At 47.2% G+C, this 10,785-nt stretch overlaps 1 protein-coding gene and 1 non-coding gene across 3 annotated transcripts; both read right to left on the reverse strand.

Annotated features, from left to right (window-relative positions):
- Positions 1-5,396: 5,396 nt before the first annotated feature.
- TRNAD-GUC (transfer RNA aspartic acid (anticodon GUC)) lies at positions 5,397-5,468 on the reverse strand. The gene has a single exon. It is a non-coding gene; the product is annotated as a tRNA-Asp (tRNA).
- Positions 5,469-5,859: 391 nt separating this feature from the next.
- Positions 5,860-9,198, reverse strand: LOC100193283 (putative RNA recognition motif containing family protein). 2 transcript variants are annotated; one of them, NM_001138426.2, is made up of 5 exons: positions 8,934-9,198; positions 7,906-8,009; positions 7,730-7,805; positions 7,384-7,467; positions 5,860-6,727 (listed from the first exon to the last, which is right to left on the reverse strand). In NM_001138426.2, exons 1-5 carry the CDS (start codon positions 8,970-8,972, stop codon positions 6,218-6,220), a joined length of 813 nt encoding a protein of 270 aa, NP_001131898.1. In that variant the 5' UTR covers positions 8,973-9,198; the 3' UTR covers positions 5,860-6,217. The 2 variants fall into 2 exon arrangements, 1 of the variants encoding a protein (NP_001131898.1); NR_183541.1 differs by lacking the exons at positions 5,860-6,727; positions 7,384-7,467 and having other exon boundaries at positions 7,484-7,828.
- Positions 9,199-10,785: the final 1,587 nt, after the last annotated feature.

The raw sequence follows: 10,785 nt of genomic DNA on the forward strand, positions 1-10,785 counted from the left end.
GAGATGTAAAACAGTCCTCTTCATCCCAGGGGATAGGAATGTTTTTAGGCCAGCAACCCCCGGTAACCCTCAGCATCCGAGCCGAAGACTCCCGGAGCTCGGGCGAAGACATCCTCTCCCCCGGGGCCGCACACGTCCTCATTAACTCTCTAGCGAAACTATCAGACACCCCAAGCCCTCCCATCGCAGTACCTAATTTTCTCTTTTTCGAAGAGGTGGCGGCCGCCAGCGCAGGGTCGCCTCCGGCCTCCACCGCCGGTTTCTTCCCGCGGCGGTCTGCTTCGTCCTGACCAGGGTAGCCGTCGTACGGCAGTTGATTTAATTCAAAGACCCTGTTCAAGCGATCGTTTGACCCACGGATATCGAAACTGCGCTGGCCTTCCGTCTTCGGCACGTAGCGCCCCACGAGTCGCACCGCCAAGTCTTCTGCATCACGCACGAAGGCGGCCGGGTCACGGTTCCGCAAACTCAGTGCGAAGGCAGGACTTCGCACCTCCCTTCCTCCGTGAAAGGGCATCTGGCGAGGGCATACTTCGCCCAGCGCCCAGCCGTGCGCCAAGGGCCAGACCCCGTACGCCGCAAACTCTTCAACCAAATCACGCCCGCTGCTCTGACCGGCGGCGTACCGTAGGGCCTCTTCGTCTGTATCCTCTTCTGCCACTTCGAAAGGCGGATACGCAGAGTAATAGTGAGAGCACATTAAGGACACGGGGAGCCCTTGATGGCCTTCGACAGTCGCCTCAGAAACATAAAACCAAAACTCATTCCAACTGCCCCACTTGTTGCGGGCGCACGGGACCAACTCCACTACTGGCATCGTGGTCTTGCCGGTCTTCGGCGTGAAAGTGCACGACCCGAACTGCGCAACTCCGCCCTCAACCACCCTTTTCTGCCAATGCAAGCAATAATTCTTCACGAAAACTTCAACCGACGGCTGCCCGCCGTACGAAGTCGTCGCCCAGACATACTTCGCCAGCGCCACTATGGCGTTCGGCGTAAGCTGATGTATTTGAACACTGAATCTGCGCAGGACTTCGCTGACAAACCGGTGCGCAGGCAGGCGGAGTCCGGCGGCGAAGAACGCCTCGAAAACAACCAACTCGCCCTCCGGCTCGGGGACTTCCTCCGTCCCCGGGGCCCGAGCGACTCCGTCGCCAAAGTAGCCCAACCGCTGCATATCTTCAATACGGCCTGACGTCATCCGTGACACACCGAATTCAACAGAGTCGCCGGCGCGCAACTCTTCCACCATCGCGTCACTCAACGTCTCCTCAGACGAGGCGGCGGCCGGCGGCGTGGCGGTGGCGGAAGAAGAAGAGGATGGCATGGCTACGTACCGTCGGCGGCGGCGCGCGGTTTGCTTCACTCGAGCCAGAACGACGGCGAGCAAAGGGAGCAGCGGAGGAAAAGGAGCAGCAAGGCGGCGGGCGGCTAGGGTTTTACGGAGCGCGGAAAGCAGAATTCAAACAGCGCCGCCCCCGCCCCCCTTTTATAGGCAGGGCGCGGCTCCTCGGGAACCCACAACCCGACAGGCCGCGACGCTTCGGGAAACCCGCAATCCAACAGTACGCCGTCCATCAACGGTCACATCAAAAACCCCCGCGGAACCACTTCGAGCGAGGGCAGCGTCTCCGCCATCTAGCGACGTCTTCGGCACCAGGTGACTTTGTCGAACTGGTCCCTCGGAGGGCAAATGTTGGGGCGAAGGCAAAGACGCCACCCTTCGCTCCAGGCCTTCGCTGCAGCCGCTGGTCCGACGGAGGCAAAGCGGGCAGGGACACCCTTCGCAGGACTCGACACTTTGACGAAGACCTGCGGCGACGTCCTCACACGGCGCGGCCTCATTCAGCCCCAAGGCCCACGTGTGATCTGGCCCATTGTAACGGGCCCCGCGTGGCCGCCTCTGTCTTACGGGCCTGACTTGTAAAGGCATACTTGTAATTACAGCTTGTAACCCTGCTTTATGGGAATATTCCGGGGATAAACTAGGCGTCTGAGGGCACATGCGTCCTTAAGACAAGACGCTGGGCACTCAGACACCTATAAATACCCCCGCACAGTGCCCGTGAGAGGCTAGATCAACAGAGCTATTGCCCCCGTGCACGTAACCCTGTTGTCGCCATTGTTCACCCCCGTTGGCCCACTTGCAGCAGAGAGCAAGTTCCAACACCATGCATTCCATTAGATCCCAACAAATCATGCAGCATCACTACTAAATTGTAAATTGCATAATTCTGTCAACAAAGCAGCATAACACAGTATTGTAAATTGCATAAACGTGTGAGACTAAATGGATCAATAAAAAATCTGCTCATATGCGACATCCAATTAATGTATAACCTGGTTATTTCGTGCGTGCTGACCCAAATTGAACAGTGAGATGTTTATGGCATAACATATTGATGTATGTATCATACTTCTGTCAACAAAGCAGCATAACAGAGTATTGTAAACTGCATAAACGTGTGAGAGATTGCATAGTATAAATTTGTGTCTCCGTTTAACTATAAATTTATGCTGAATTGGTTTTTGATAAATCAAACAATTGGCAAAATATTCAGATTGTGTAAATATGCAAATGTAAGAGTTAAAGGTTGATGACTTACCGGAGTGTGGATGTGCCTGGAGGCCGGCCGATTTCGGGACCCCTCTGCAGGGGACAACCCAAGGCGACGCGCGGGTGTGTCAAATGCGTAGGGGACTCGACGTTGGGGACGGAGCTCGCGACGGCGTAGGGGACTCGGCGTTCGGCTGCCGCGGTGGAGAAGATCGAGGTCTCGGTCTCTGCGGAGGAGAAGAACGAAGGGGCGGAACAACCGCCTTCGCGATTCCGGGTCCCTTCCCGGAGAGGAAGAATAAGGCGACGGCGTCTATGCGGCAGAGAAGGCGAGTCCGGGTCTCTGCGGTGGAGAAGGAGAATGCGACGGCGGTGGAACGACAGTGGGAGAATCTCTGTGTATTCGGCGGGCGCGGTAGAGAAGAAGCTCACGGCGGCGATTAGTCTAGGGTTCGACGGCCGCGGAAGAGAAGAATCAGACGGCGGCGATTTAGCTAGGGTTCGGCCGTCGCTAGAGTTACGGGAGAGATGAGCTGAAAAAATGAGTGCTCGGTTCCTGGATTCGTGGGCCCGATAGACGTAAGCTGCCCAGATTGCGGGGACACGATCTTTTTGTGGGCCCGGATGTCACGAAACATGCGCACACCAAAAGTGTGTAAAACGTAACAAGATTGAGCATAACGCGAAGTTTTAATTGACGTAACTAGGTGGTACAGTGAGCCAAAAAAGCCTGCGCGCCTGGTCGGTACGGTGCGGTCAGCGCACCTGGTCGGTTTCTGGTCGGGGCTTCCATTAGTTAGAGAGAGCCCAGGGCTCTAAATACTATATATATATATATATATATATATATATATATATATATATATATATAAGGGCCGACGATGCATCTCATTTTCATCTTCAGATGTTCAACTTGCAATGCACAGTCTGATCTCCATGGTGTCACGGTGTCCATTGGAATAGTTTGCGTGGGGCAGGTTCCCTCCCCTCCGATGGACATGGACAGCGCGAGATGGTCAGATGGACACACAACCCAACCCAACTGTGCTTGCTTCTGCGACGTTTTTCTCCGATGGACAGCGACGACGACGACGATATGTGCTTCTTCTTTCAGTAACTTAACTGTGGTAAAAAAAAACCCAAACAAATCCTTCATCGTTGTAGATCTGTAGGCCTAACTGTCTTTGATTGAGTGATGCATGTTTCAGTGGATGCATGTCAGGTCAACTTTGATGCTTGTGCGTGCGGATGAAGCAAAAACTGTTGTGGTAGTTTGTCTCGGAGCATGTCGGTCCTACTGGCATGCAGCAATAGTTGTGTTTAGAAATATATAGCACAGGGAATTCAGTTTCAGTCTGTGTCTGTGTCTAGAAATATATAGCACAGGAAACTGTTGTGGTAGTCTGTGTCTGTGTTTAGAAATATATAGCACAGGAAACTGTTTAAATCCTGAATGAACCCCTGTGTCTGTGTCTGTGTCTGCCTGGAAACAGGCACAAGCTACCTGATTCTGGTATTCCATACACCTACTAGCAAGTACCAACAGTGTGGATCTCTGAAATGTTCCTGCACAACTTCTGAAGATGCCAGAATATTATATGCAGCACTTTGTGTGCTCAATCCTTTTTCAGGGTATATGGCTCTATTCATTAACAGAGTTAATAATCATCTGCGGAACAGTACTCTTTCAGCTGTCTTCTTGTTGTCGTCTTATGTGTGTGCGCTTCAGTGAGATGATTGTGATCTGTGAGCATGCACAGACAGGATCGGTTGCATTTATGGCTGCTTGCTAAACTCATCTGAGCTAAGCTAAGTAAGGTACTAAACACGTTAACCCCCAAATCCAGACCAGGCAGCAGGTAGTAACCTAATTACCTACCCCACCCCCACCACCTGTATGCCCAAACATTTGCAAATTTATTATACTCGTGTACTTTTATTGCCGATGAAGTCTGTCCAAGTAACCCGGAGGCTAGCTGTTACGTGCTGAAGCTGACGCTTAGTTAGTTAACTGAATCTGTTGTTTATATAGCTGTGAGTAGTTAACCCTGCACACTCCGTGTACACGGCAGATGATGAGCAGGAAACCATCAACCACTACAATTCATACCAATGAGAGGCATAGAACTAGCAAGATCCACGATTGACTTGAGAGAAGAAAAAAATAACGGGGAAGTATTATCTGGCCTGCATCCAATGAACAATGTGGCTTCAGACCCTTCTTTTTTATGCTATAGTTCAGAGTTGAGACCATGCATGCAATCCTACCTCTTACAATAATACATTAGACACTTAGCCAATGTAGCAAGCATGACACCGATGTTTTTGGGAGATCGATATTCCTAAAAAAAATGCAGTATGTCATTCTTTGGGAGGCGAGAAGAGGAGCAGCCTGTGATGAATGAAGTCAGCTGAGAAGCATGGAGAAGCCATGAGCAGTGAGCACGACAGTGACACGCCCATCCATGAGTGCAGAGTGACTAGCAACAGGGCCTGATGATTACTACTGGGGGAGCACAGCTAGGAGCCTGAAATGCTGCTGGAGCTGCTTGATGGCTTGCATTGGTCAGGTGAGGCCAATGGAGAAGTGAGTTACACATGGTTGATTGGAAAGTGCCAAAGGTTGTAGCTTGCAGCAGCATCCACCCGTGTCTGCTGATGGCACTTGTGTAGCTTGCCAAGGGATGTTTTTGAGTTGATCTTGACCTGAGTGCGACACATGCACATACACAGACGGTAACGGGTGACTGTGACTCGGTGAGTGGCTGCCATGGCCAAGCAGGGCCCTGGCAGAACTGACCAAAAAAAAAATAGAAGCTGACAAAAATACGGAAAAAAACGCCGTTGCCGGGGATCGAACCCGGGTCACCCGCGTGACAGGCGGGAATACTCACCACTATACTACAACGACTTCGATGCCAGTGCGTCTTACCGGATTTTCTAAAGGGATCTATGAACACAAACCACAGCCCTCCCTACAATTCAATTCTAATTGAGCGCCGTTAATCCATGTGGATTGGGTGATATTGAATCGGTTTAAATCTATAGCAAGTTAAAATCCATTCCAATCTATTCTAATACACTCCAATCCACATGGAAATGAAATAACCGAATAAAGCCCGTTAATCCATGTGGATTGGGTGATATTGAATCGGTTTAAATCTATAGCAAGTTAAAATCCATTCCAATCTATTCTAATACACTCCAATCCACATGGAAATGAAATAACCGAATAAAGCCTGAGTGATCATAGTTACATACGGATCTGGAGATTGTACATGCTATGGTCCGAAACACCCTTTAAACAAGAAGCATTCCAAATAACTGCAAATAGTGATAGCATGTTGTTTCAGCAACATCATATTATCCAGTTAACTTCCCACCACTTCTACAAAATGTTCATTCAAACCACAAACAGTCTGAACATGGATTTGTAAAAACCAACAGATTGGTATCACCACCATACTTGCTTGTCCTAAAGAAACAAATCCCTGCAGTACGAAATTTAACAGAACATGGAACGGTGAACAAGTGGTGCGAGGGGGCCTGATGATCTGTTCTATATATAGCTATCTATGTCTTACATCCACCAATGTGTTATGTGTAATACAATACAACATTGTCTGTCTGAGGGAGGGCGCATAACAGAAAGCCAACGAATCATCGGATGGGCGTGTACGAGTGGCTCCTAGACGATGGGCCAGAGAAACCCTTCTGCTGCTCCTCGGCCGCCATCTTCTCCTTGGTCATTGTCCCGACGTCCGTGGCAGCCTTGGCGACCTTGTTGAACGCGCCGGTGACCCACGACGCGCCGGTGAAGACGTACCTGTTCTTCATGATGGCGGACCCGGCACTGCTCACCTTCTGCTCGGCAGCCGCGAACGCTGACTTTGTCTTGTCAGAGACCTGGAACTTCTGGTCCATCTCCTTCACCTTCCCGCTGACCAACGAAGTGCCTGTGGTAATCTTATTGCTCAGCCCAATCTTCTTGTCGATGGAGGCCACCTTAGCACCGGCTGTGGATGTGAAGCCGTGCTTCTCATCGAACGCTTTGGCCTTGCCAACCGCGTCTTTTCCTAGCACGAAACCCTTGGCAAGCATAGTGCTCACAACATCCTCGGCCTTGTGGACAACGTTGTTGTCTCCACCAACTGGAACTCTGGTTCCACTCTGACAGCAGAATATAATGTTCAGCACAAGATACTGATGTATTTGTTAAAAATATAAACATACAGGGGCTGTTCATATCTGACTACTACAAAATAAGGAATGGCTTTCAATGTCATGAATACAATTCTGGACAGATAATGAAACAAGCTCTGGTCTCTGGTGCATGGAAATCTAAACTAGATAACTTTCAAAAGTGTGACTTGCAAAAAGGTAACTGGATGTCAATCAAATTGATAAACATATGCAATTTACCATTATACTTGGCCTGGGGGACCTTAATTCTTAGAAATGCGGAACGAAATATATTTTGTCATTTAGAGGGCGTCCTTTCAAAACTACTTAACAGAACAACGACGGTGGAATGTAAATAAAAACACCACAGGTTGTGCTTGACAATTAGAACAGAGATAAACATCCATTTGACCTACTGACTTGAAGTGAAGAAGCAATGTATATACATATATGTCAAAGACACTGCAGACAGCAGAAGTACAATGTTGTGGTATTGACGAAATGAAAGAAAAACTAAGTTTCCCAACATATAAGATAAATATTTGACTATTTGTAATTGTGTATCATGTTCAATTCAAGCTACAACCTCACATAAACAATTAAAATGCAGACAAGGTGAGCACAAAACTAGAGTTATATAATACCATTGGTGGAGCAGAGGCAATAGGGGGTGGCTGATACTCTGGAGCAGGTCCAATGATCACAGAAAGATCAACTATTGTGGCACCCTGTGACAATCATATAAAATTGCATTGATGTTATTTATATAGGAGCATGAACACAACACAATGTTGCAAGGACAGCAAATTCCATACAATTTGCAAATTCTGCTAAAGAGATCCACAAACAATCTATTTGGGTAACGCATCTGCTCGTAACTCTAATACAAAACAACATTTTTTTGTCTCAAGCAAAGGGGTACACTAGCTGTAGCACTATGAAGTATTGTAAGAACACTACTGAATCATACTAAGGCCTCCAGGCACTGACCGAAAGAAGAAGTGCAGTTTCTGCGCCTTGTGCATCTTTGAAAGTGACATATGCAATTTGAGACCACTCATCACCACTGCCAAAGTAAAGAGAAACAAGCTAATGGGGATGGCAATCAAAGGCTTGTATGGACATGAAAAGAGAAGGGGCGACCTGGTTGGACAGGTTTTACGAACCTCTGCATCTCCACATGTTCAATATCTCCTGAAAAGGAAAAGAACTCCTTAATGTCTTGCACGGTTGCACTAAGAGAGACGTTGGTGACCTTCACTGTCCTCGGCTGCGATAACATCAATATGAGTTTTGCAAGAAGTACTGAAGAGTGTTAAGATTTATGAAGCAAGGAAAGGGACAACTGAGGAAATCAGTGCATATTGTTTCCTTTGACCTATTGCGGAAATCATACTACGATGTCTACTGGTATTTCAGAATAAACAGACAGCTATCCCCACATGTCTAGAGATTATTTCACCAGGCGGATTGGTAGCACCATTAATCCCGATGTACGAGAGGTAAAGGCATAGGCATTCAGTAGCCGACTAAAACGGTACACTTTTTAAGGCACAGATGCATTGCAATTGCAGAACCTGGCAGTCAAAGCAAACCCCTGGACTTATCTATCCCACAGAGCTTGGCCCAGTATATCATCTCAGAATGCTTTTGGCAATTGCACGACCTGACTGCTAGAGTCAAAGCAAGGCCTAGATCATGTCACAGACCATTCATTCAAATTCAACGGTGATCGGGTGATGTGAACTAGCATACTAGTAAGCTTACTTGCAGCAGAACGCTGCACCGATCCCACAACATTCGGTTTGGCAAGCCCAACTGCCCAAGCACGGCGACGCGAGCATGCTCCGCGCCTCTGTTTGCAGCCGTGTCTCGCAAGAGATTCGAGCACGACGGTCGGTCGTGTGTACGACCATACGAGCAAGCCACGCTCCAATCGCCCAGATCCAAAGCAAACCCTAGCCCCAATGGGGCAGCTAAGCTCGCAGCACCAAGCTGCTCCAGCAGGACAGCAAGGAACTCAGACCAGCCACTCGAGGCAAGTGAACCTAGTGTAGAAGACCAAAATCTCAGAGGCGCCACGGTGCCCCGCCCGCCCGCTCTGGCACGGAACGGGCCAGATCCAGCGACACCGGCAGGGAAGGAGAGAGGGAGGGAGCTAGACAGGGAAGGAAGATGCAGCAGCAGCACTCACCGGCGCCTCCACGGGAAACTTCACCGCGGTCGCCGACATGGCTGGGGAATCCTACCGGATGGATGGATGGTGATTAGGGAGGGGATCAGCGGCGCTAACTGGAATGAACTGGAGGCGATCGGAGGAGACGATGACGACTGACTACTTTGAGCAAGGCAGGGGTGGAGGAAGGAGGAAGAAGGCAGCAGAGAGACCAAACGACGTCCTAGATCCCTTTCCAGTTTACATGGCAAAAAGATAAGTAAACACTATACTAGTTGTTTATGAAAAGGGGAACAATTTACATACCCCTATAAATTTTATTCGTTACATTATTTGTCATCATAAATATCATAATCACTTATATGCCACTCGGATTTAATTTCTTACTCTTATACCACTGCAGCCAATTAAACATTTATTTTGACTCTAATGGACTGGATAAAATAAGAAAATTATCTTTGCCTTTGTTGTTCCAAAGCCAAAATTGCAATATCTTAAATGTCGTTCTTACGAATTTGTAGTATCTTAAATGTCACTCTTATGGAATTATAATCCTTTAAATGCAATTCTTATGAAATTGTAATCTCTTGTTAAAATTACCGGATATGTTAAATTTCGCAATTTGGGAGTGAAGTTTTTTCACAAATTTGAAAAAGAATACTGCATTATTTTCAAATACTGCAGCATCTGTATACAGCATGCTAGTTAAAATATCGGTTTTAAAAATTAAAGTATTGTAAATATTGTAGTTGTTTTAAGGTATGGTTTAGAATACTATGGTATTTTTAAACTGTGGTATTGTCATGAGTAAAGTATACTGTAGTATTTCAAAAACTTTGTTCCCAAACAGTGTCTAAGAGAATACAAATTCGTAGGAATGTCATTTATGCTTCGTTCGAATGTCGATATTGGAGGACATGAAATTGAATTGGTTTCAATACCAAATCAGTCATAGTATTGAAATGAGATGTAATTCCAATTCTATTGTTTGGATGTCACTAAATTGGAGTTTAAAATTATGCGACGTATTTCCACGCAATTCAAAGGAGGGACACTCTGTATTGAGAGAGGGAGTTTCTAGTTATAGTACAAATCCCGAGAATTAGGTCTCTGATTTCAAATCTCAATTTCATGTGCAACCAAACAACAAAATTTCGTGCTCCAATATCTACATCCAAACGAGGTATTAGGGATGGGGACATGGGGTGATATTTGGTGCACATGGAGAGACCGTGCACATGTGCACGTATAACATCCGGACCTTCCAAACAAGATCCAACAAAAATTGGATATTTTATACTCAACCCCTCTAGTAGCCCCTCTTTAAGCCACGTTTGTTTTGCAAGGACCCCTGCTTCTTTTTACTGATCCGATCCTCTATCGATTTCAACTCCCGGATTGTTGTCGTAGTGCCTAGCTATTGATGGGGCCGCGAGAGCCTAGCTATTGATAGGACTGGACAAAATACTCGTGACTAGTCGGCTCGCTCGGTTCGCGGTCGGAAACTAAACTGACATCCCAGCTCTGTTTGTTAACAAGTTAGCTTGTGAGCTCAACGAACTATCACATTTCAGCAAAACAAAACTATATGCATATCATTTACGCAACAGTTGATGAACATATTATATGTATGTGTGGTGCATATGGACTATTAGTTGAACTGGTGAAAGTCGCCTAGAGGGGGGTGAATAGGCGAAACCTAAAAATTATAACTTTAAACCCAGACTTGATCCCTTGATTAGTGGTTAGAACAAGATGCACAATTCTCGGAGTATAAGACTAAGTCCTTTGCTTGCAAAGAGTGTTGCTTTCAAGGAATGCGGAATTGACAAATCAATACAACTAATAAGTTTATGCAAAATAGAGCAAG

The sequence above is a fragment of the Zea mays genome, chromosome 6, assembly GCF_902167145.1.
Source record: "Zea mays cultivar B73 chromosome 6, Zm-B73-REFERENCE-NAM-5.0, whole genome shotgun sequence".
NCBI classification, from domain to species: domain Eukaryota; kingdom Viridiplantae; phylum Streptophyta; class Magnoliopsida; order Poales; family Poaceae; genus Zea; species Zea mays.

What these genes read in the sequence shown, in the direction of transcription:
- LOC100193283 (NM_001138426.2), bottom strand. Translation starts at nt 8,972, where the DNA reads ATGTCGGCGACCGCGGTGAAGTTTCCCGTGGAGGCGCCG. An exon ending in AGTTTCCCGTGGAGGCGCCG is followed by an intron (nt 8,010 to 8,933) that starts GTGAGTGCTGCT and finishes ATGTTATCGCAG; the next exon opens with CCGAGGACAGTGAAGGTCAC. An exon ending in TTGCCTCTGCTCCACCAATG is followed by an intron (nt 6,728 to 7,383) that starts GTATTATATAAC and finishes TTCTGCTGTCAG; the next exon opens with AGTGGAACCAGAGTTCCAGT.